Source organism: Streptopelia decaocto, assembly GCF_964273445.1.
Source record: "Streptopelia decaocto genome assembly, chromosome: 6".
Taxonomy (NCBI): Eukaryota; Metazoa; Chordata; class Aves; order Columbiformes; family Columbidae; genus Streptopelia; species Streptopelia decaocto.
The window spans coordinates 26107205-26132802 of NC_138660.1; the positions used below are offsets into that span (position 1 = coordinate 26107205).

Below are 25598 nucleotides of genomic sequence, written 5' to 3' on the forward strand. Positions count from 1 at the left end.
GGGCAGCCCATTTTGTACCGTCGCTCTCTAGCGAGTGCGGTCGGAAAAAATAGTTGGGATTTCAGCCGGGATAGCTCTGAGGCTGGAACTTGCTCGCTCTTTTTCCCACTGCCCCAATTCCGCAAGGTCACGCGTTTAGAACGCGGCGCCTATAGTTAAGGTGCATTTATAACTCTGGTTGCATTTTTCCTTCCCTATAATTTACATAGCTGAAGGTGAAGTTCATGGCTTCGCTGCGCGTTGTCCCTTTCGGTTTCCTGCTGGGGACGGGAGCAGCTCTCAGCACAGCCAGGTTAATCCCGTGTTTACAGTGTAAACAGTGTATTTCACCCAAATGCCCGCGTGTCCAGCGCGCCGGGCTGGGTAACCTCATGCACATGCAAGATGACTTTCCTTTGAGGACTTCGCAGCTCATCCCTGTGTCCCACCCAAAAACGGTCTCTTTGGGAGGCTCCGTCTTATGCCCAGCTCCGGGCAGGAAAACTGCAGAGTGTGAACTCGGCTCCTACCTGAGCTGAGAAGGGCAGATCTGAGTTCATGCCCAGCGACATTTCCCAGACATTCCTCCTTCCCCATGGTGTGTCATGGGGTCATTTGTCACTCAGTCTGGAGCACAAGTGGGACCTGGGGTGTTCAGCTGGAGAACAGGAGCTGAGGGGAGACCTTCTAATCTCTGAACTGCCTGAAAGGAGCCTGGAGCCAGGGGGGTTGGACTCTGCTCCCCAGGAACAAGCGCCAGGAGCAGAGGAAACGGCCTCAAGTTGCGCCAGGGGAGGTTGAGGTTGGATGTGGGGAACAATTTCTTCCCCAAAGGGCTGTGGGGCATTGGAACAGGCTGCCCAGGGCAGTGCTGGAGTCACCATCCCTGGAGGGTTGGACAGACAGACATGAGGTTCTCAGGACATGGGGCAGTGCCAGGGATGGGGAAACGCTTGGACTTGACCATCTCGTGGGACTTTTCCAACCAAAATGATTCTATGATTCAGTCAGGGGGGATGCTGCCATATCCACCATTTTCTGGACTGAGAAGGACTCTGAATGGAGAGCAAGGGTCACCTCAGCTTCTCATCACCATTGCCATGGCGTGGGCTTGCACGGAAGTGGCAGCTCACCTCCCCATAGCCCCGCTGTGAACAGTGTGGGCTCTGGTCCACCTCTGAGCTCAGCTCTACACCATCCTGGGGTGACACAGCTCGTAGAGGGGCAGGAAACGCTGCCAGGTGCCAGGAGAGCACTGAAAGAGGAGATGTTGTGTCACCCCCGTGGCCACCCTGAAGACAGCTGGTGGCCTGGTGGCCACAGGACCTTCTCACCCCCTCTTCCCATGCCTTTGGCTAATGCAGCCAAAGGGAAGGGATGGGAGGGCAAAGTAAAGTGAGGCTGGGGGCACTTGAACCACACTGGCCAGGGGGAAAAAGCTGCAAAGTAAGACCTTGGAAAGCCATGGTGTGAAGTCCAAGTGCTCAGCCGAGGCCGCCAGCCCACCCGGGGTCTGTCGAGGGTGACAACAGCGATTGTCCTGGCACCGGGTCTGCTGACCACGGCGCTCCCGGGGCTCTATCCCTGACTCCAGCACAAGTAAGTGATGATACTTGACCAATTTCCTCCCAGATCCACCACTTTATCACGCTTCCTCAGATCCATGGACCCGCAGCTCCTTGCAGAGCGCTGGCCTGAGCGGTGTGTGCAGTGGCCATCTCCCTCGGGATGGCTCCGTGCGACTTTAGTTACCTTTTCCTACCAAAATGTGGCTGTGACCAGTGGGCGAGGTGCTGCTGAGATGCAGCGAGCTGAGTTGTGTCATTCTCCTCTGGTCGAGCGCAAACAAAAACACCGCAGCGCAGAAAACAACGCTGCTGATGATGACTCAGGTCACTGTGATGCCACGTTAAACTTCCTAAACACAGCCAACTCTTTATTGTTATTATTTTTTAAGCGGATGCTGAACTTTGCAGATGGGAATTGCCAAGCTGGAAATCTTGGAGGACTTGCACAAGCCCCATAAAGGGAAGATGGTGGCAGCAGGATCCTGGGAAGGGCTGTGGCCACGTTTGGAGGATGCTGCTGGGAAAGCTGGCATGGAAACGGGGTTAAACTCATCTGATCGCCCAAAGTGCTGACACATATGATCAAAAAGCGGAGCTGTTAAAGCTGATCCTATTTCCTAGGATAAAACCAGTTTCTGAAGGAAACGTCCCAACCACTTGAAAGTTCTCCCGGACTTCTTCTATGCTGGCTGGTGATGGACAGAGGCAGGAGAGCGAGTAGGACCACAAGGAAGCTGCTTGCAGTGATTATATGATGTGCCAAGATGCAAACTCTCAATAATTTGAGTCGTGCTCCCACATCTGGATCCCGTGGAGCATCCTCAGGAGCTCTGTGCCAGCTTGGGGGGCAGGAGGGGACTTGGGGACAGCTTTTGGGGCTGCAATTTGGGATAAACACTCAGGGCCATCTGCATCTTCTTAGTGCGTGGCAGGTGGCTTGTTGAGTGTGTAAACGAGGCTTTTATTCTGGGATAATTACTGTGTGGGGTCCTCAGCACAGGACACACGTGGACCTGCTGCAGAGGGGCCAGAGGAGCCCCAGGAATGACCCGAGGCTGGAACAGCTCTGCTGGGAGGACAGGCTGAGAGAGTTGGGGTGTTCAGCTGGAGAAGAGAAGCTCCAGGGAGACTTTGTTGTGGCCTTTCCGGACTTAAAAGCAGACTTGTAAAAAGCTGGGGAGGGACTTTTTACCAGGGTCTGTAGTGACAGGACAAGGGGCAACGGTTTTAAACTAAAACAGTGTAGATTTAGATTAGATCTAAGGAAGGAATTGTTGGCCCTGAGGGTGGTGAGAGCCTGGCCCAGGTTGGGCAGAGAGGTGGTGGATGAACCGTCCCTGGAGACATCCCAGGCCAGGCTGGACGGGGCTCTAAGCAACCTGAGCTGGTGAAGATGTCCCTGCTCATGGCAGGGGTGGGACTAGAAGATCTTTCTGACCCAAATCACCCTGTGCTTCAGTCATCTCAAGCACATGCTTCCCTTTAACTCTCGCTTTCAGCAGATGACTTATTTCCTCATCGGTCCCCTCCACCGCTCTTCCAGAAACCGTCTGGGAGCGGGAACTGGAGCCTCCTGCCAGGATAAGCAGCTGGGCTTGGAGCAGAAGTGGACAAGCCGTACGTAACCAGGCGAGGTCAAATTCCATTTTCTGTGGTTTGGGCTGCTTTGCAGAAAGATGTAAAAGGAGCCTCTATGCAGCAACCAACCCTTTGAGAGGGGAGAATAGTTCCAGGTTAGGAAAATTTCTGTGCCTTCTTGCTCTCTGGTCCTGCAGATCTCCCTGTTCTGCACCTGGAGATTCAGAGCCTAACGGAGAGTCCAGATTATCCCACGACACGCAGTCAGGACTAACAGCACGAGCGTGGATTTCTTGCATGGATAACCTGACAAACAGGAGCACGTTCTGGGAAATAACAGCCAGAAAGCAAAGTCCCTCAAAAAATTGTTTCCCATTGAAAAATGGAAGTTCAACAGGGCATCAGAGGAAGGGGGAGCACATCATTTGGGCTGATTTTTGTTGTCATTTTTTTTGAAGAAACCCATGTGTTGTTCCTGCCTTATTTGAGGCCCCTTGAAAACCTATAGATGCACAATAGCACCCAAGCAGCGGTTGTCCCTGCTCTGACGGGCTCGGATTCAGCGTTGCGTTGATTCAGAGCGAGCCCTGCCCGACTTGCTAAGGCTGAGCCTTTCCAAAGGAAAACTCGCTTTAAACTCCACCAGAAGGCTCTGGTGACCATATGGAGGAGGGAGAGGGGTGGGGGCCAGCGCTGACCTTTATTGTACGCAGGGTACTGCCACTGACCCCCTCTCTGTCCCCCCGGCGTGCCCGTTCCCATGACACTCAGGTTGTTCCACCTATCGCTCAGGGCTCTCTGCTAAATAACACAATCAAATCTTTGAGTCCAGGGGGGAGGGCGGGGGGTTTAGTGTTTCCATGTGCCGCCAAGTCTCTTAATCTGAGCTGTTTGGGGAATTTTGATCCCGTGGATCCCTTGGTATGCCTGGAATGTTTGCTTTTCCTACTGTGTGCGTGTGTTTGAGGCACTCCTGTGAAAACAAGAGCTTCCTGCCCGCCTTGTAAATCTTTCCTTGATTGGCAGAGTCGCCTTGGGTGATTAATCAAGGGGCTGACACCCTCGGGGAGCTCAATGGGAGCAATTGCATCGGTGCGAGACCCGCGAGGGCACCCGCAGAGCTGGCCGGGCTCCAGGCCCGGCCGAGGGGACACATGTGGTGACACCGGTTTTCGGTAAGAGCCTGGGAGAGGAAGGAATAAACGGAAATTCCAGCGAGCTAAGGAAATGCTCCGGAGGGCCGGGACTTGGGACGCATTTTCTATTGTATCATCGAGCGGCTAAAACTCCACTTGAAGGTCTTCACTCAGTGGGCAACTCCACCTTCCTGGGCTGGGTAGAGTGAGATTCGCCCCATGTGTGGGTGAAGGTTCCTCAGGAGATGAGCCCAGCATGTTGCAAAAGGGGAGGCTGCTGAGAAGACCCAGACCACCTTGTTTGGGGCACTTGGGTTTCATCTCCACGTTCTTCTTGGAGGCTTCCAAGTGTCACGGGGACGCCAAGTCAGCTCTGAAGAACAAAAGAACAAAAATACCTCCAGCATCCTGGCCAAAGAGGTTCTAATTTGCCCCAGATCGTGCAGCTATTGCTGGTCTGACACCTGAACTTGTGTGCTGGCACCATCCTTGCCCAGAGCCAGTGATGGGATTCCTGAAATGATGCTGTGTTGTGCAGGGTCCACATGATCTTTCCAGATCCAGCCTGGGCCTTTCTGTGATCCCGAACTCCTCCATTTCCTTCCCTCCCTCCTTTACCCCATGTGCAGTTTCTGCTGGCCCTGCAGAGCATGGCAAATCCCCAGGGAAGATATTAATCATATTTTTCTCCCCTAGCCACCATTTCTTTTTCCAAATTTTGTAGGAAATATGTGGTTTTGAGAACTCTGTGTCTCTACGGGTTCTGCACCTCGCCACAGTGCCTATCCCCTGACATTCTTTTCTGTTGAGAAGCACCTTTCCTGACACCTGAGCAGCCCCTGAAGAGATGGAGGTGACATCAGAGCTTTGAGGAGTGTGGCCTTTTTGTTGTTTTACTGATAAGACATAATTGTCTCCATGGCATTTAAATCAGGAAGAGGAAGATCCTTCTTTCCATTCACCCACCCATCCATCCATCCATCCATCCATCCATCCACCCACCCATCCATCTATCTACCTATTCACCCATCCATCTATCTACCCATCCATCCATTCATCCATCCATCCATCCATCCACCCATCCATCCATCCATTCATCTATCCATCCACCCATCCATTCATCCATCCATCCATCCATCCATCCATCCATCATTCCCACTGTATATTCCATATACAAAACACAGTTTGTCTTTATGATTTTTCAGGCAGTTAAAAACCTTCTGCTGGCTAAAACCACCAACCTGGCTGCCCGAGAAGAAGGTCTGTTGGAAGGGGAGTGTGCTGAGGGCTTGGGGAACACTTGGTCACTCTCCTGTTTGCTTTCGTTATTCCATATTTGCATGAATAATTTAAAAGCAGGTTGTTCGGTGGCTGCTGTCTCCCTTATTCCCGGTGCCAGGCAGAAGAACAACCCCTGCCCAACACTCTCCTTCCCTCTTCTTATTTCCCTTCCCCTGTCCACGCATTGGAGACAGCTGTTTGACAGCCTGCTTCATAAAGCATCATCATTAGGCACAAGAGTGAACAGACAAGGAAGCCACATTGACCTGGAGATGCTCCGGAGCAGAGACAAGTGTGCACATATGGGATGCTGCCCGTGGCACATTTTTGATGACACTGTCACCCCGTGCTCACACCCGGTGCCGGGGCAGGGGACGGTGCTTCGCCCTCTCCCATGGGGGCAGGAAATCACACCCGGCGCTTCGCATTTCTCAAGAAAGAGTGAAAATTCCTCAAACGTGAGAACGTGGTCAAGCGAAAGCCGAGGGCTTTGCTATGGAAATGCCGAGCGGTGTCCCCCAGGGCCGGTGGCTCCCGGCACCTTGCCAGGTGGCCAGGCTCCACCTTTGTTGTCCTGGCATCTCCTCGGCCGATGCCGGCGACTGAAACCGAAGCCCCGGCTGGTCAGGAACAATGAGCCCCTTTTCAGGAAACGGGGAAATAAAGGGAGGCAAGAAAAGGACAATTTAACATCCAGGAATGGAAATGACTCAAGGGGTTTAAAATGCAAAGAGGAGGAGGGGCCCGGCCCCTTTCTGATGGCTTTGTCACAATTTTGCACATTGTCCCTCATGTTTCCTACCTTGTCCCTTATGTCACAGCTCGGCCTGTGCTCCCGGTTCAGCGGTGACAGTTTATGAGGCCTTGGTACTTATTTTTAAAATGTTCTTTAAACTTCAGTGATTGCTGCTGCCCTTATCTACTGTCATGGTGAATAAAGCTACAGCTAAATGGAAAGTTAAATGTATCCACGAGGTGTTAATGTCTACATCTTATTATCTGCAGTCTGTCAGAAAGCAAAAGTAACTACGAATAGCGCTGTGCCAGAAACTGGATTCTTGACCAACAATGTTCCTTCAGCATGCAATGAACTGGTTCATTCTGAAGTGGTCACAGTTGTTGATGACAAGAGGCTTCGTATTTGAATACGGCACGACTTTTGGTCCATGTGAAAACACGTTTGAGTGTTAAATATTTTCTGACACTTTGGAGTTACTGTTGCTCTTCCCATTCTCTTTAGGTCAACATATGGTTCATGGCACACTCAGGAGCACATCCCTGACTGTCACTCACAAATCCCTTTCCAGATGTGCTTTTCCTCTCCCCAGATTCCTGAGAAGGACCTTTGTGAACGTACCCATGGCATAACCTTCCTGGGTGTCTGAGCGATGGAAAACGCGGCAGCAGAACCCCTGCTGGGTGCGGGGATGTCCCCTGGGTCACCCAGGCTTTGGGACACCCCAGCTGCACAGCAGGAGGTCCTGCCCTGCCCCAGGAGAAAAGGGGAGCACCCAGGGCGAGGAGTGGGGGGAGCTGGAGCACCCCAAACTTGTGCGACCCTCACCTGGGACCAGACCCAGCATCCCCCAAAACAAGAGGGCATCTCAGTGCTCCGGGTCACATCTGAGGCATGGGGACAACCTGCCCTTTCCCAGAGCCATGGGGCAGGTGGGAGCAGCGCTGGAGCCCCATCTCAAGTGACAGGTGCCCATGGGGACATCCCCACCAGCCTCTTTTTGACGGGGCTGTCCCTGGTCCCCTCGTTGCTCCAGCTGATCCCCCACAGAGACTGTGTGGGTTCCCCAGGTAGGGAGGGACCTTCCCTCTCCTTCCTGCACTGAGGAAGAGCCGCATCAGTCACCAGCTCATGAAGCAGCAAGAAAAGGAGTGAGGGGACCAGGTGAAAGCCAAGAGAACCCCATCCCTACCCCCGCCTTCCCCCGGAATGTTGAGGAGTGTTACCTGAGTTGTGGCCATGGGAAAAGCCACGGGAACAGGGCTTGCACCCTGGTACTTTTGGGGGACAGCCTGGGGTTCCCCCCACTGTACATCTTGCACGGATCCTGGCACCAGGAAATGGCACGGAAATGTACCTGTGTGGTTCTGTAACTCCAGCTCTCCTTCTCGTCTGGGTGTGCCTTGAATTGGAGGCTTGGGAGAGAAGCAGGTACCTGGAGGGAGCTTTATAGGGTAGATCACTGCAAAATGGTTTGGGGAGCTCAGCACAGAATCTCAGAATCATTTTGGTTGGAAAAGCCCCTCAAGATCACCAAGTCCAACCGTTCCCCACCCCCGGCACTGCCCCATGTCCTGAGAACCTCATGTCCGTCTGTCCAACCCTCCAGGGATGGTGACTCCAGCACTGCCCTGGGCAGCCTATTCCAATGCCCCACAGCCCTTTGGGGAAGAAATTGTTCCCCACATCCAACCTCACCCTCCCCTGGCGCAACTTGAGGCTGTTTCCTCTGCTCCTGACACTTGTTCCTGGGGAGCAGAGCCCGACCCCCCTGGCTCCAAGCTCCTTTCAGGCAGTTCAGAGATCAGAAGGTCTCCCCTCAGCTCCTGTTCTCCAGCTGAACCCCCCAGGTCCCTCAGCCGCTCCCATCACACTTGTGCATCCCACACAATGGGGTTCAGCAGCTGGGGGACACTCTCACCACCATAACCATCACCCCAAGAGATGCGCAGAGTCCACCCTAAATCTGCTGCAAGTCCCCATCACAGGCACCTTCAAGTGCCCAGTTATCCAGGCTCGGCCGGCTGAGACGTTTTGGGGGCTGCAAAGAGAGCAGAGGTGATCTCATCCCGCGAGTATTTTCTTGGCTCATTCGTCTCGCTCCAACGCCTCGCCGATAAGGCTCGGCGCTGAGGTCAGTGGGAGGGTTTTGCATTGCGGAGCCGTGTGTCACCCGGGGAGCCTGGGACACCGGCACCTGCGCTCGCCCGCCGCTCCAGCCACAGCCACAAGTCCCTGTCCCACGGCACGGCCGCGGCCGGGCTTCCCATCCCACTCCTGGGCAGGAGGGTCTGTGTGGGGAGGCCCCCACGCTGCCCCTACCAGCTGCTATTCCACCTTCTCCAGGGGAAAACGAAAAGGTCGAAGGTTTTCTTACCTCCAGCATTAGAAAGAAAAAGAGGAAACTCTTCAGATCACTTTCCAAAGGGGTGTTATCAGCTCAGGAGGGGTTTCCTGCTGCCAAAAATAGAGCAGTGGTAAGATAAGTAGGGAAGTGGGATGATGCAGGCATAGATAAGGCTGGCGGATGAGCCAGGAGAGACAGCCTGGCTGTCGGGAGAGCTGGACCGGCTCATTTATGGGGTCACCTTTGGGCAGAGCCACAGCCGGGTCCCCCCAGAGCTGCTGCAGAGCTTGGTATCTCAGAGCAGCATGTCCGTCCATCCATCCATCCATCCATCCATCCATCCATCCATCCATCCATCCATCCATCCACTGCTGGACCTGGGCTGGTGTTCCCAGGCTCAGCCTGTGCTCAGGGACACAGGGACAAGAGCTGTGCCCTCCTCTCCTCTCCACAAAGGGCTTTTGGGGTCTCCCCCGCACTCACAAGGCCGATTCCCACCTCTGAAACTCCAGCCAGGTGAATTTGACTTGTAAATCTGGGCTGAAAAACTTGTTTCTTGAGCCCTGCTACTGTTTGATGAGCTCCGGGGCACTAAGTCCAGGCTCAAGACCTGCGTGGGTAGGGATGCTGTTAGGCTTTGTTAAGCCCCAATGCAGATTGACCATGCCAGAGCTGTGTTCATCATCTCAGGGTCTGTAATGTGAGTCTCCTCTTCCTCCAAGCACCGACTCCTCACCGTGCACCTTCTCCCCCCTGCCTTTGAGACTGTTTACCTGCTGCATATCAGGGATTTATCTTTTATCCCCATTTTTTCGAAGGAAACGCAGAGGGAGAGAGCTGTGCCTGCAGCCCCCCGCTTGCTATCGCATCCCGGGGCTTTTGGGGTGTCCCGAGGGTGACACCGGGATGGGACAGGCTGGATTTCACACCCGCAGAAACAAGGAGACGGGGCTGGAGACCACCGTGTGCCATCCCCCCTCCAGACCTAGATGCCGAGTTCCCTCTCCTCGTAAGAATGGGAGCTTAATGTCCCGTAGCTAATGAGCAATTTTCCCCTGCACCTGCCTCTCCGCCGCCTCCCCTCCGGCCATCTGCCGTCTCGGGGCCCCGCAGGCTTTGGGCTCCGCATCGGCAGCCTTGGGCGCTCGGGGCTGAGTTGGAGCTTGTGTTTTGCTGCTTTGGGTTTGGGGGTTCTCCGTGTCCCACCAAAGATGAGCTGGTGTTGAAAGGGGAAAATGAATTTGGTCCCCGTGGCTCCACCTGTCCCTTCATGTCCCGCAATGTGGTGTGGCCGTGCTGCAAATGGCATCGGGCCAAAGAGGGAAACTGAGGCAGGGACAGAGGCAGATGTGCCGATCCCAGCTGCCAAGACCTGGCAGCGACATCCCCCAGCCGGGGGGGGACGCGAGGAGGGGGGACGCGAGGGCAGAGCAGATGGGGCCGGCAGGTTTTTGTGGGTCCTGCAGACAATGGCGCGTCTCTCCGGGCTGCGATTCACCAGGGAGATTTATGCTGCCGGGACAGCTGGCGGGCAGAGCTCGGCGGCCCCCCCGGCCCCGCCAGCTGCCGGCTCCCCGGCCCGTCCGCCGTGCCCCCCCCGCTCCTGCGGGTACCCGCGGGACATGCGTGGCCCTTCGCACACTCCCAGGCCCAGGGTGGCCAAGCGCCCCGAGCACCCCTGCACACTCGTGGGTGCGAGCGACACCCGTGGGCGCGGGTAAGGCGAGTTTTGGGGTGACTTTGGAGAGGGGGGGATTGTGGGTTGGGGACGCGCATCCCACTCCCCCCGCGGGGGTCTGGAGCCGCCAGGCGCGGCTGCCCCACGCCCCCCGTGTCCGTGTCCGTGCTCCCCCTGCCGGTGGCGGCCCCGGGCGGGCCGGGGCGGAGCGGAGCGGAGCGGGCGGGTCCGGCCCCCGCATTCCGGGCATAGCAGCGCCCGGGCCCGGCCCCCGCTGCCGGCGGGACGCCCAGAGCCGCCGCCGCGCTCCCCGGGCAGCAGCGCCGCCGCCCCGCTCCGCCATGCCCCGGTAAGTGCCGTCCGGCGGGACCCCCCCGGCACCGGGACGCCCACCCCAGCACCGGGAACCCTCAGGCCGTGGGAACTCCCCGGTACTGGGACCCACACCCCCAGCACCAGGACCCCCTCCCGGAACCGGGACCCTCTGCGGCACCGAGAACCCCCCCACAACGGGACCCTTCCCCGGCACTGAGACCTCCACCGGGCAGCGGGACCCCTCCCGACACCGGGATTCCCCTGGCACCGATACCCTCCCCACCAGCACCGGGACCCCCTCCTGGCACCGGGACCCTACGCGGCACCGTGATCCTCCCCAACACCGGGACCCCCGCGGTGCCGGACCGCCCCACCTGGCTTTGGGACCCCCTTCGATACCCGGACCCCTCCCGGTACCACGAAGTCGGTGCAAGGCCGCCTCGTTTCGCCTTGGTTGTGGAGCGGGGGGCGGCTCTCCCAGTGACTCCATGGCAAATCCCCCAGGGCCACCTTGTCCCCAGTCCCCCAAGGCAGCGTCGCTCACTGGGGGCTGTCCCGGGGAGCCATTGCCGACCCCCAGAAGCAGCCCCAGCCCCGGCCTTGGGTGCGATGAGAGCGCCAGTGCTCAGCCACCGCAACAGGAGGTCGTGTCTGCCCTCCCGCTGCCGCCACGGGCTCCCAAGCAGCTGGCACGTCCTGGCCAGCGTGCCGAGCAGGATTCCTGGAAAACAAACCCTTGTTGATCAGGGTCTGCGCCGCGTCCTTGCCTGGCCTGCTTCCCAATTCTACCCTCGTTTCCCCACACAGGTGTCTCAGCGTGGCCGGTTGCTGCTAAAGTTCCCCGGGGACGCCCTTCTCGGGTGGAAACGTGGCTTTGCCGACGGCGCGGGCAGAGATGAGGACGGCGGAGGACTCGAACGGGACGGTCCTGCACCGCCTGATCCAGGAGCAGCTGCGCTATGGGAACCTCACGGAGAACCGCACGCTGCTGGCCATCCAGCAGCAGGCCCTGCGCGGTGGTGGCGGTGCCGGCAGCCCCCGCTCCTCTCTGGAGAGCCTCAGCGCCGAGGAGAGCCAAATGGTGCAGCAATCCACGCGGCAGGAGCCGCAGGGCCAGGAGCATCACTCCGACCACGTCTACTTGGAGAACAACGTCTATCGGCTCTGCCAGCCCCAGCACAAGGGCGAGGAGCTCCCCACCTACGAGGAGGCCAAGGCGCATTCCCAGTACTACGCCTCGCAGCGGGGCGGGCAGCAGCCCGGGGGGGCCAGCCTGGGAATTCGGGGTGACAACGTGGGGCGCGGGGCCGAGAGCGGCGCCCGCTGCCCCGACGAGGGGCTGAAGGAGCTGAAGCACGGGCACGTACGGTCGCTGAGCGAGCGGCTCATGCGGATGTCGCTGGAGAGGAACGGGGCCAAGGCGCAGAGCCCCATCAGCGCCTCCCACAGCTACCCCCAGCTGTCCCGCCACCACCAGCTCGCTGCCCTCCAAGGGCAGCACCCCGAGGGGCCGGAGGCGCGGGGACCCCCCCCGGAGTATCCCTACATCATCCCATCACAGGACGCTTACCTGGCTGAACCCCGACCCTGCTCCCGGGAAGGTTCTGGATTCCAGCATCCCGAAATCAGGTAACCCACAGCCCCTGGGCTCCGCTTTTGGGGTGCCCCCCTGGTCCCTCCCAGTTGTGGTGCCCCGGGAGCAGCTGGGATGGATGCTCAGAAGCTGCGGGATGTGGAGAGGGTTGGGGGGCCCTGGGGCAGCCATTGCTGAACCCCTTGTCCTTGCTGAGCCGGATCCGGCTCAGCCCCTGGGGCTCTGCAGGGACCGCTCTGGTCTTCCCTTCCCTCCAGTTTCCCCAGTGCAGTCGGGTTTTTCTAACTGGAGATAAAAATCCTGCTGCCTTTGCAGACCCTTCCCCCCTCCCTATGCACTGGGAGGAATTTGGGGTTAATTTAAGAGCTGGAACCAGCTCAGGAAAAGGCTAAATGTGGACCAGGCATGAGGCCGGGTGGAAGGAAAATGCGCTGCTTGCTCCGGGGAAACCCACCCCAGTTTGCTCCCAGTACTGTGGGACTGCCGCATGGGTGATGGAGGTGATGGGCAGCACGGGGCAGCTCACCCTGTCCCTTTGGCATCTTGACACCTCTGGCAAAGCCCCAGTGTGTCACCGAGAGGGCCACAGAAAGGTCTGGGGAGCCCAGAGGACCAGGCATTGCTCAGCATTTGGGAAGAGCTGGAAGCAACTTCTTCCAGCGCGGAAAACGACGGAAAGAAGGGAATTAGAGGCTGGATGGGAGGACACACGCTGCTCCCAGCCCTGCTGACTTATCCAGGCAGAGAGCGATAGCATCTCCGGCAGGAAAACCTTCCCGTTGCCGGGAACAAAGAGGGGAAGGGGAGCTGCGAGGAAGACGTGTTTATTCTTCCTCGCTCCTAGATCATCCCGCAGGAATGCAGGCCCTTGGCGGGCGGCCCATGGGGCCGGGCCCTGCGCGGCCGCAGCGCACGGGGTGTTCCAGGCGGCCGCGGGATGTCGAGGAACTCGGGGCGGCTGCTCCTCTGAATATAGCAAGGGTTTATTAATAGTCTGGTGGTGAGGAGCTGCGCCAGGAGCCCTCTTTTTGCCCAGAAAACAAGGAAAAAGCTGCTGTTTTCCACAGTGCATCCTTTGCTGGGCTGTTGTGCAGCTGCAGCATCCCCAGCAATGGGGTGGGTGTGGGGGTTTGGAAGCCCATCCTGACCCAACATCCAGGTGCTGGAGTTGTTGGTCGAAGCATTTTCAAGATGGGGTTTATCTCATGTTTGAGGGTGCACCTTTTAGAAAGCAAACACTTCTCAGCTCTGAAAAGCCAGAGAAGCACTTCCCAGAGCCTTTTTCCTCGTTTGGGTTGACCCAAAGGCACCAACACCCGCTTGGCCCATGGCTTTGGAGATGGGGGGGGCGGGCCTTGGAGATGCGGTCAGCTCTTGCAACCCCGCTGAGCATCCCTGTCCTCCCTCCCCGCAGGGTGCTGCATGCCCCCGTCCCCACCACTTTCCTGGGCGCCGCCGGCGTGGACGCGCTGGTGGGCGCCCCGGTGACCCCGGGCGGCCGGCTGGCGCGGGTGGACGCGGTGCTGCGCGAGAACGAGCGGCTGCAGCGCGAGAGCGAGCGGCTGCGGCAGGAGCTGCAGAGCTGCGCCGACAAGGCGAGCCGCATCCAGAAGGTGAGCGGGCACCGCGACAACCCGTCCCACCCCCTGCGACCAGCTGCTGTGATAATTCACCCCCTTTAGTGTTTTAATCCATTCTCCGGCGGGTTGCTCCCCTCCGAGCAGCTGCGTTTCAGCAGCCGGGATAGGGGAGAAGGAGCCTGTTCTCCAGTGTCCCCCTCACCCCCGGCTGCCACAGAAAGCCCTTTGTGCGGCCACATTCGAGGGGTGGCTGTTCCTGTCAGCAGAGCCAAAACCTGCACAGGGACTCTTCTGCAAGAAAAAAAAAGAGTTTTCACCCAAAAACGTGTGCTGGGGGTCGACCCGGGGGGTCCCATGCGTGCGCTGGGTTGGGCGATGGGTGAGCTTTGGCCAGCGTCTCCCTTTCCTCATTCCATGAATATCTAACCCCGGCCTGTCCCTTCCTCCACCCCAGCTGGAGAGCGAGATCCAGCGCATCTCGGAGGATTACGAAAACCTCGTCAAGGCCTCGTCCAAGCGGGAAGCCTTGGAGAAAGCCATGAGGAACAAGAGAGACAGCGAGATGAGGCGGCTCCAGGACTTCAATCGCGACCTGAAAGGTGAGGGACCCTCCGTGTCCCCGTCCCTGTGGGCGCTCTCCATCCCTGGGTGTTTCCACGGGAAGCCAGGCTTCGCCGGCCAAAATCCTGTATTTAAACTTTAATTTGGGTTTAATTGCCTTCGAACCAGAGCGGTTGGAATCGGCGAACAAGCAGCTGGCCAGCAGGACCCAGGAAAGCCAGGAGAGCAACCAGGGCAGTGTGGCCAAGCTCCTGGCGCAGAGTAAGTCCCAGGGGGGGACGCTCATCCGTGTCACACACCATGGGCACAACGGGGCTCAGGGAGGCAGGCGGCAGCTCTCGCCCTTCCCCGGGGAGGATGGAGCCGCTCTTGGCGCTGGACTCGGGCCATTAATCCTGGCTGGTCGACCGGCCGGCGGCGTGACCCGCATTCCCTGAATTCCTGCCGCCGCGCTCGGCTCTTCCAGCGCCCCAGCCGCCCTCCCTCTCGCGCCTCCTGCTGCAGTTATTTTAGCAGAGAGACACCGTGCTGGTGTTACATGGCAGGGATTGCATCCTTTCCCCTAAGGTGGTGGGATTCACGCTGGGCAGGTTTACACTTCACAAGGGAAAATTTTGGGCTGGAATGCAGCACGTAGCTGGAACGTGGCCTCAAGTTGCACCAGGGGAGACTTAGATTGGATATTAGGAAAAAGTTCTTTATGGAAAGGGCTGTGGGGCATTGGAACAGGCTGCCCAGGGCAGTGGTGGAGTCACCATGCCTGGGGGTGTTTAAAAGGCATTTAGATGAGGTTCTTAGGGACATGGTTTAGTGCTAGAGTTGGGTTATGGTTGGACTTGATCCCGAGGGTCTCTCCCAACTGAAATGATTCTATGAAATGTTGAAGATGTCCCTCCTCATTGCAGGGGGGTTGGGCGAGATGATCTTTGAAGGTCCCTTCCAACCCAAACTATTTGAGTCTATGAAACAGCAGCTTTTGGATGCCTGGCCTACCTACGCCTCATGTGCTGGGGCGGGACAGCATGACCAGGTTTCGGGGAGCAAAATGAACCCGTGGGACTTTATGGTGGGGTGAAACCTCCTCGGCTGGGACTCAAGGGGGTCTCTTTTCCCAGGCTACGAGCACCAGCAGGAGAAGGAGAAACTGGAGCGGGAGGTGTCGGTGCTGCGCAGTGCCCACGAGGAGCAGCGGCGGCGCGCGGAGCTGCTGGAGCAGGCGCTGGGCAGCGCCCAGGCCCGCGCGGCCAAGGCCGAGGCCGAGCTGCAGAAGAAACGAGCCTACGTGGAGAAGGTGGAGCGGCTGCAGGCGGCGCTGGGCCAGCTCCAGGCCGCCTGCGAGAAGCGGGAGCAGCTGGAGCTGCGGCTGCGCACGCGGCTGGAGCAGGAGCTGAAGATGCTGCGGGCTCAGCAGGTGGGTGCTGGGGGGGACACGGCGGGGGCTGCGTCCTCCCAGCGCATCCTCCGCCCGCCTCCTGATCACCAGGGGAGGCTCAGATTGGATATTAGGCACGATTTCTTCCTGGTGTCCTGGTTTTGTTAAGAACGAGACCATGCGCATTAGACAGCAGTTTAATGTCCTCAGTCTCTGCAGCTGCTCTACCAAAAGCCCATCGATACCCTTTTCACAGAATCCCAGAATGTGAGGGGTTGGGAGGGACCTGGAAAGCTCATCCAGTGCAATCCCCCCATGGAGCAGGAACACCCAGATGAGGTTACACAGGAAGGTGTCCAGGTGGGTTGGAATGTCTGCAGAGAAGGAGACTCCACAGCCTCCCTGGGCAGCCTGGGCCAGGCTCTGCCACCCTCACCCCAAACAAGTTTCTTCTCATCTTTAAGTGGAACCTCCTGTGTTCCAGTTTGAACCCATTACCCCTTGTGACCCCTTTTGGGTCCTTAAAATACCCTCTCCTTAGGTAGCCTATGCCAAGGAGCATCTGGACCAGTCAGAACAAGGTGCCTTTCCCACTCATTTCCAGTTAGGCTCACTTCAGCCTCTGATACAGTCAATTCCTTGGATCCCCCAGTCACTCCTTCAATACTGATGGATACTGACCCTTTATGATTTGATGGCATCATTGTACACTCTGCACCAGTGAAAGATTTAATTGGTGGCCCGTACGGGGATCGAACCTGCAAACCTAACCTGCAGTTAGGCTCACTTCAACCTCTAATATGGTCAATTCCTTGGATCCCCCAGTCACCCCTTCAATACTGACAGGGGTTTTGAGACACTGGAACAGGCCATAATTAAGGACGTGCTGCAGGAAGAGCTGCTCTGCACCACAGGGGTTGGACTCCCGCTTCCTCCAGCACCCAAGTTGTTTTTGGGGTGTCACCATCCTGCTCAAGCGGGCAGGAGCCAGGGCTGCGGTACCCAGGGGGATGTGGGAGCTCCCCACCGGTGCTGATGCCTGGGATGAGCCAATTCACACCCTGCGTGCCGCCGTGCACAGTGTCCGAGGCAAATATTTTACCTAAAATCAAGCCAATCTTTAATTTTAGTGCCAGCACAGCTGGGGAGAGCTGCCACAACACCTTTAGTGTGTCCTGAGTGCACAGGAGCCATCAAAAATAAAAGAAGTGATAGGAGGAGAGGAAATGGTCTCAAGTTGCGCCAGGGGAGGATGAGGTTGGATGTGGGGAACAATTTCTTCCCCAAAGGGCTGTGGGGCATTGGAACAGGCTGCCCAGGGCAGTGCTGGAGTCACCATCCCTGGAGGGTTGGACAGACGGACATGAGGTTCTCAGGACATGGGGTAGTGCCAGGGCTGGAGGAACGGTTGGACTCGATGATCTTGAGGGGCTTTTCCAACCAAAACGATTCTGTGATTCTATGACTCTGATTCTCTCGTGTTGTTTTTGGTGCTGCAGAGGCAGGCGGGCGCTGTGGGCGGGGGGACGCCAGAGCTGAGCCCCCACACGCTGTCGGAGCAGCTGCGGGAAAAGGAGGAGAAGATCCTGGCGCTGGAGGCGGACATGACCAAGTGGGAGCAGAAGTACCTGGAGGAGTGCACCATGCGGCAGTTCGCCATGGACGCGGCGGCCACGGCGGCCGCCCAGCGCGACACCACCCTCATCAGCCATTCCCCCCGGCACTCCCCCAACAGCAGCTTCAACGAGGACCTGCTCCTGGCCAGCCACAAGCACCAGGAGATGGAGAACAGGTAGGTCCACCTCGCCGACAAGCTTGTGCTGTGCTCTGGCTGGGCAGTGCCTGTGTCCTCCTCCTTGACCTCCAGCTCCTTTCCCACCTTCTGCCTCTTCTCCTCTCCACCCCGTCTCCTGCCTCTTCTCTTCCACCCCGTCTCCTGCCTCTTCTGCCCCTTCTCCTCTCCCCTCTCCTGCCTCTCCCCTCTCCTGCCTCCTCTTCTCTTCTCTTCTCTCTCTCTTCTCTTCTCTTCTCTTCTCTTCTCTTCTCTTCTCTTCTCTTCTCTTCTCTTCTCTTCTCTTCTCTTCTCTTCTCTTCTCTTCTCTTCTCTTCTCTTCTCTTCTCTTCTCTTCTCTTCTCTTCTCTTCTCTTCTCTTCTCTTCTCTCCTCTCCTCTCCTCTCCTCTCCTCTCCTCTCCTCTCCTCTCCTCTCCTCTCCTCTCCTCTCCTCTCCTCTCCTCTCCTCTCCTCTCCTCTCCTCTCCTCTCCTCTCCTCTCCTCTCCTCTCCTCTCCTCTCCTCTCCTCTCCTCTCCTCTCCTCTCCTCTCCTCTCCTCTCCTCTCCTCTCCTCTCCTCTCCTCTCCTCTCCTCTCCTCTCCTCTCCTCTCCTCTCCTCTCCTCTCCTCTCCTCTCCTCTCCTCTCCTCTCCTCTCCTCTCCTCTCCTCTCCTCTCCTCTCCTCTCCTCTCCTCTCCTCTCCTCTCCTCTCCTCTCCTCTCCTCTCCTCTCCCTCTCCTCTCCTCTCCCTCTCCCTCTCCCTCTCCCTCTCCCTCTCCCTCTCCCTCTCCCTCTCCCTCTCCCTCTCCCTCTCCCTCTCCCTCTCCCTCTCCCTCTCCCTCTCCCTCTCCCTCTCCCTCTCCCTCTCCCTCTCCCTCTCCCTCTCCCTCTCCCTCTCCCTCTCCCTCTCCCTCTCCCTCTCCCTCTCCCTCTCCCTCTCCCTCTCCCTCTCCCTCTCCCTCTCCTCTCCCTCTTCTCCCCTCTCCTCTCCCTCTTCTCCCCTCTCCTCTCCCTCTTCTCCCCTCTCCTGCCTCTTCCACCCTGTCTTCTGCCTCTTCTCCTCTCCCACCTCCTGCCTCTTCTCCTCTCCCACCTCCTGCCTCTTCTCCTCTCCCACCTCCTGCCTCTTCTCCTCTCCCACCTCCTGCCTCTTCTCCCCAGGTTAAAAGCCCTTCACGCCCAAATCCTGGAGAAGGATGCCGTCATCAAGGTCCTGCAGCAGCGCTCGCGGAGGGACCCCAGCAAAGCCCTCCAGGGCTCCCTGCGACCCGCCAAGTCCGTCCCCTCTGTCTTTGCCGCCTCCGCCGCCCCGAGCTGGCCAGGTGCCGGCCAGAGTGACCGGCTGGCCGAGAGCAGCACCCGGGGCAGCACAGGTAAACTGAGGCACATGCCTGCAACTCTGTGGCAACGTCCCCTGTGGTTTTGGAAACAGAGAGCTTGGGGAGGGCGGATTTCTCCGGTGAGCTATAGGGACGGGCTGGAGGAACCAGCAATCGGTAACAGTGACTTCTCCAGCAGGCAAAGCCACCGCCGAAGGGGCAGCAGCGCCCGGCGCCCTTGCGCACGGCGGCAGGGACGGCAGCAGGGACGGCAGCACGCAGACAGACGGCGCGGCCGAGAGCAGCGGCCAGGGCGAGGGCACCGAGCGCCCACCCGCTTTGCTGGGTGAGTCCCCATGGCAGCACTGGGGATGCTCCTGGCTTTGCATGAGCATCGCTGATTTTCGTTTTGAAGGCATTTTATAGGCCCCGGTTGAGTCTGGTGGGTTTGAATCCCTGCAATTGCTTGTTGCTTCCTTATTTTGAAGAGTGTTTTTCATGAACACCTTGCGGATGGATGGATGGGTGGTACGCTTGCTGCCGGCCCTCCGGTGGGGTGGGCGCTGTGCTGATGCTCTTCACCTCTCCTTCAGCTCTCACTTTCTTTCTCTGCAGAGAGCTCGGCCACTTCCAGAGCCCCAGACCTGTCCGACATGGTGGAGATCCTGATTTAAAGCCACCCAAGGGGGCTGCACGCCGGCCCCCCGCCCTCCTTGCCTGCACCTGCTTGGATGGAGGAGCCTGCGGGAAGGACCGAGCCTGGAGCTCAGCGTTGTCCTGTGCACGGGATGGCCACCGTCCCCACTCAGCACCCAGATGGGTCCCCAGCTGTGCGGGGCGCGCTGGACCCTGGGGACCCCACGGCGGTGACAGGGCCTCACCGCGCTTTGTAAATACACCCGGGTTTTCTACGACGAGAGCAAATGTATTTATCATTCCTGCCTCTTCTCCTTCCCAAGGCAGGAGCTTCGGCTCCGTCCGCATCCCAGCTCCATCCCCATCCCACCCTGCGCCGTGGCCACCTGCACCCCCGGGTGCTGAGTCTCCGACTGGAAAAATCCCGCTCTGTTTGCCCAAACTGTACCAAACCGATGTCTTTGCGTGAGGGCAGAGCTGGGAGGGATCTTCATGGGTCCCATCATCACCTGGGTCCATGTGGCGGAGCCAAGTGCCCTAAACCTCCATCACCTGCATCCGTCACCTGCGCCCATCACCTGCATCCGTCACCTGCGCCCATCACCTGCATCCCACCTCTGGGTTGCGATCATGAGCGGGTGATGGGGCGAAGCAAAAGATAAAATGGTGATGGCGGGAATGAAAAGTGGAAGGGAAAGCGGAGGTGAGACACTGGCAGTGACCCCAGGGCGGCTGATGGAGGCGGTGGGACGTGTCACCCCTCTGGTGGCTTCATGTCCCCGGCTATTGGCAGCTGGTTTCTGCCGTGGCCAGCGCTGGTGTCTCGCTCCTCCGCGCTTGGACGCTTCCTGTCCTTGGCCTTTGTGTGTGTATATATATATATATATTTCTTTCTTTATTCTTGTGTGCATTTGCTGGACAACTGCATTTTTTATATTTCTCTCTCCCAGACACGTAAAAAATGCGTTCGGTTCTCGTGCATTGTTTACAAAGTGGAAAACAAACAAACAAACAATTATGAAAGAGGAAAACAAAACAAAACCATGACTTAATATATTTTATATTAATATTGGTATTTCTTTTTAAGTATTTTTTTTCGTGCTGTGAACTATTTTTTTTTCCTGCCAAAGACAATGAGTTCTTGTTTGTGCGTTTTAAGTTATCTGAAGTATTTAAACGTAAACCTGGCTGTTTCGTTATGCCGCTCTATACCGAGATTGCTGTAGCATTCCACTTGGTATAACAATATTTTAATAAAAAAACCCAAATATTGACCCGCGGCTGCTCTTTTTCCCTATGAGATGGGGGTGCCTGGGGGGTGACCCCCTGCCTGGAACCCCCTTCCCAGCTCCAGTGGCAGCGATTTGGGGGGCAACTCAGTGGGAGAGGGGAAATAAATGCTTCAGAGCATCTCTTCCTTCCCCCAAATCTCATTTCCCCACCTCGATGGGGAAAAAGTATGGAATAGCTGGGAAATGCCAATGTAGCTCACATCCTGCATGTTGTATTTCCATAACTCCATCCTGGTGGGATCTTCTTCCTCCTCTTCCTCGTGTGACACGTTCCTGCCACCTGAACCCCCACCACAGGGACTCCTTGGTGGCCACGTCTTCACGCACAGCTGGCCCTGGTCCCCATGTTGTCCCCTGGCTTCGTCACCCACCTCAAGCCCTTCGCGCCCTTCGGCTCCGGGGTCTTCTGGAAGAGCAAAGTTCTGGTGTCGGAGCCACCTTAGCCCTTCCGCAACCACATCATGCTGCTCTGTGGCCCTTCCCCTCTCAGCCTGCAGTTTGCTGCTGCCACTTGGTGTTTATTTTAATAGCTGTCGCATTAATACGTCCCTGGGGACTCTGCTCTGGCTGCCGGGCCGCCGGCAGCCTGGCCGGAGCCATCACCAGCTGGGCTGGGGCTTTCCCTTTTGTGCATCTATTGGCAACTCCGTTTCATTTATTTATTTCTAAATCCCTCCATCCTCGGGGGGCAGGAGATCTTGTGCCAGTCTCTGAGATGGGCTTTAGTTGGGATTATGTGGAATAGGGGGATGAGAAGTGGTTTCGCTGCCAAGTTGCACCTCGCTAGGAGGGTCACCGGTCTTGGTGGGTGCTGAACATTGCCCTCCCCACCCAGGAATATGGAAGGAGGGTGGCTGAAAATGTGGGGCTCCCCGTGGCCTTGGGACTTGTCTCTGTCCCTGCAAGAGCAGGTTAGAGATGGAGCGACACGGGAAGCTCGGAGCTGGGCTCCTCCTTCCACCCTTGTGCAAGCAGGGAAACAAGCTCCCCCATGGGACCCTCCTGCTCTCCCCAAAATGGGGCTGGTAATGGGGGGAACCGGGTGGGAAGCTCACGGGGAGCTGGGAGCACGTCTGTGGGTCCCTCTGTCCGTACCTGCCCGTTTTCCCCGGCTCCCCGGCAGCATTCCTGGCATTCCGCAGCGCTCACGCCCCGGCTTTATTTACCCGGGTCCAGATGCGGAGCGGCCAGGACAGCAGGTCTATTTGCAGGCAGCTTTCTGGGTTCAGGGATTCAGGGAAAGGGCTCCTGTCCAGAGCTTTGCCCACTGCTTCGTGATGCTCCGTCCTGCCCATCGCCCCAGGGGCCCCAATTCCCAGGGACTCCCCGGTCTCTGGGAGCCAGAAAATCTTAAAATCATAGAATTACAGGATCGTTTTGGTTGGAAAAGACCTTTAAGATCATCAAGTACAACTGTTAATCCAACGCTACCACGTCTGCAAATGGGGGAATGCAGCCCTGCATGAGCGAGGCGGCAGAGAAGAGCTGCAAAAAGGGAAAGGAAAATCCCAAAAAACATCTGTAAAGGGGAGCTGGGCCATGGGGAGAGGATGCCCAAGCCTGGCAGGCTGTGGCAGGAGGTCACGGCTCCTTCTGCTTTACCCCCGAGGATGCGGCAACAGCCCCCATGTCCTTTTGTTTTGGTAGGGTTGCCTTCCAGCTGGAGCAACAGCCCGATCGAGCTCGGTGCCTCAGCGCAGGGCAGGTGTGGGTGTGTGTTATCACCTGCTTTATCGCTTTGTCATCACAGGCATTTCCCTCTGTGATTTCAGCACTGTCTTGCTGGGTTTCACCACCAGCATCACTTGGACCCACAGTCCTGTAACCCTGTCACCGTGGCACGGCTGAGGCACCATGTGGGAGCCAAACCTTCAGCTCCTGCTCCCGTCCCTCTGTGATCCCCGTGTCCTTGATACTTGTGTCTCCCTGTCCTCGCATCCCTGTGTCCTTGATCCTTGTGTCCCCCTGTCCTTGCATCCCTGTGTCTCTGCATCCTTGCATCCCTGTATTATTGCATCCCTGTGTCCTTGATCCTTGTGTCCCCCTGTCCTTGCATCCCTGTGTCTCTGCATCCTTGCATCCCTGTATTATTGCATCCCTGTGTCCTTGATCCTTGTGTCCCTCTGTCCTCTCATCCCTGTGTCCTTGATCCTTGTGTCCCCTGTCCTCGCATTCCTGTGTCCTTGATCCTTGTGTCCCCCTGTCCTCGCATCCGTGTCTCTGCATCCCTGTGTCCCTGCATCCTTGCATCCCTGTATCATTGCATCCCTGTATCGTTGCATCCCTGTGTCCTTGATCCTTGTGTCCGCACAGCCCTGTGTACCTGTATCCCCATGTGCTTGATCTCTGCATCCCTGTGTCCCTGTGTCCTTTATCTCTGCATCCTCCTGTCCCTGCATCCCTGTATCCCTGCATCTTTGCAACTCTGTTGTCTTTGCTCCTTGTGTCCCCGCGTCCCCACATCCCGCTCTCCTTGTGTGCTTGATCTCTGCATCCCTGCATCCATATCTTTGATCTGTCTCTGCATCCCTGTGACCCTGCATCTCTCTGTTCTCAGTCTTTGAATCTCTGCCTCCCTGAGTCCTTGTCCCCATGTCCCCATGGGGGACATGTGGAGTGGTTGGAGATGTTGGCTGAGCTGGCACCTGGATGTGACACCTGTGGTCTGCACATCCACAGCACTGGAGACATGGCAAATGGCCAGCGGGCTCTGCACCAAGTGCCACCAGCGTCACCCTGGTGGCTTCGGGTGAGACACCCTGTCCCGGGGTGGCAGCTCCCTCGGGGTGAAAGGGAGATGGCCACAGTGAGTCAGGACCAGGCTGAGGATCTCATTGGGGCTCTGTGGCCATCCACAAAGTCCCATTCCCAGCTGGGAGCATCTCATTCCCCTGGGCCAGCACACAGCAGCATCTCTGCAGCATCGGTTCTGGCTTTTTCTCATTTCTCCTTGGAACCCGGAGGTGGGTCCTTGGAGCATCCTCAGACCTTGGCAAGTCCTTTGTTGGCCTTGGTCCCTCTTCATCATCTCCTCATGTGTCTCCTTTCCCACTTGCCAAATGCTAGAGTGGGATGAAGAAAGCCAAGCTCATCACAACCTCCTCATGATGGAAAACAGCTCTTTGAAAAGCTGAAAAATCCCCACCAGGATTTGGGAGGAAGGGAATTTCACTCCCCTTCCAAATAATCGTGATTCTTGTGGGGGAGGTTTGGCAACCCTGCGGGCCAGCCCTGCAGTGGCTTCCCAGCAAACCAGTCGGGCAAAGCGCTGTGCTTTCTCTCGCCTCAAGTCCCGGCTTGCTCGGCGGGCCGGCAGGAATGAAGCTCTCCTTGCCGGACCTGCCGAACCCTTCCCTTCCCTCTTCCTCATTCCCTCGCCCCATCGCCTGCTGTGGGGTTCCGGGGCTGGTTGGGGGCTCTTCCCCAGCTCCCTTCTGCTGGGCCCAAAGTCTCTGTCCCCAAAGTCTTTGCATTGAGCTTTGCATCACGGTGCAGTTACAAGCCACCTCCAAGACATCATAGAATCATAGAATAATAGAATCAGAGAATCATTTTGGTTGGAAGAGACCCCCAAGATGATCGAGTCCAACCGTTTCCCCAGCCCTGGCACTGCCCCATGTCCTGAGAACCTCATGTCCGTCTGTCCAACCCTCCAGGGATGGTGACTCCAGCACTGCCCTGGGCAGCCCCACAGCCCTTTGGGGAAGAAATTGTTCCCCACATCCAACCTCAACCTCCCCTGGCGCAGCTTGAGGCCGTTTCCTCTGCTCCTGGCGCTTGTTCCTGGGGAGCAGAGGCCGACCACCCTGGCTCCAAGCTCCTTTCAGGCAGTTCAGAGATCAGAAGGTCTCCCCTCAGCTCCTGTTCTCCAGCTGGACCCCCCAGGTCCCTCAGCCGCTCCCATCACACTTGTCCCCTTCCCCGCAGAGCATCGCTGTGCAGCGGAGCTGGGACCTGTGGGGTGGGTGCTGTGATTTAGGGGAGATTCGCGGCCCCAGCAGCATGGGGGCGGCTGCAATTCCCCCCCGGGATGCTCCATCCACCCCGCCATGGAGCCGTGTGAGCATCCTCCAGCACCAGGACCTCCTTGTCCATCCTCCCCAGCCCGTGAAGCGCCGGCAGAGCCGCCTGGCGCTTTGCTGGGCTCAGCAGAAGCGGTTGGGCCGCGGCAAATTCCTCATTCTTCTTCCCTGCGCTGTGCTGCCTGTCTGCCATCTTTGCATGCAAACAGTAAACAGGCTGTTATTATCCTGGATGCTTTGAATAACTGTGGCTATTTTTTCTCTTCCCAGTATTCTAAAAAGGCAAAAAATTCCCTGCGGTTTCTGAGTCAACTTTTTTTTTCTCTCGCTCTCTTTTCTTTCCTTCCCACCACCTCTGTGACCTTGAAAAACCAGGCGGACGAGCTCGCTGGCTCTCCCTGCTCCCCATCTGCCACTCTCGCTGCTCCCCGTGGCCAACATCAGGCGAATTTGGGGCCAAATCTTGTGCTGGAGCAGCCCTGGGCTGGTAGTGGCGGTGGGCAGGATCTGGCCCATTGGGCACCTTGCTGGGGATGCTTGGAGGGGCTGGGGATGCTCAGGGCGGGCTGGGGATGCTCGGGGGGATGAGGATGCTTTGGGGAGATGGGGATGCTTGGGGGGGCTGGGGATGCTTGGGGGGTGATGAGGATGCTCGGAGGGGGCTGGGGATGCTCTGGGCGGCTGGAGATATTCAGGGGGGCTGGGGATGCTCAGGGGGGCCTGGGGATGGATGCTCAGAGGGGCTTGGGATGCTCAGGGACGATGAGGATGCTTTGCGGGGATAGAGATGCTTTAGGGGGATGGGGATGCTTGGGGGGGCTGGGGATGGATGC

The 25598-nt window shown here is 57.7% G+C and overlaps 1 protein-coding gene across 3 annotated transcripts; it reads left to right on the plus strand.

Moving 5' to 3' along the window:
- Positions 1–10573: 10573 nt before the first annotated feature.
- AMOTL2 (angiomotin like 2) lies at positions 10574–20503 on the plus strand. 3 transcript variants are annotated; one of them, XM_082056576.1, is made up of 10 exons: positions 10574–10652; positions 11426–12247; positions 13627–13825; positions 14247–14391; positions 14522–14614; positions 15469–15764; positions 17225–17517; positions 18658–18869; positions 19012–19161; positions 19431–20503. In XM_082056576.1, the coding sequence occupies exons 2-10, from the start codon at positions 11514–11516 to the stop codon at positions 19487–19489; spliced, it is 2181 nt and encodes a 726-aa protein (XP_081912702.1). In that variant the 5' UTR covers positions 10574–10652; positions 11426–11513; the 3' UTR covers positions 19490–20503. The 3 variants fall into 3 exon arrangements, with proteins under 3 accessions (XP_081912702.1, XP_081912703.1, XP_081912704.1); XM_082056577.1 differs by having other exon boundaries at positions 19015–19161; XM_082056578.1 differs by lacking the exon at positions 14522–14614.
- Positions 20504–25598: the final 5095 nt, after the last annotated feature.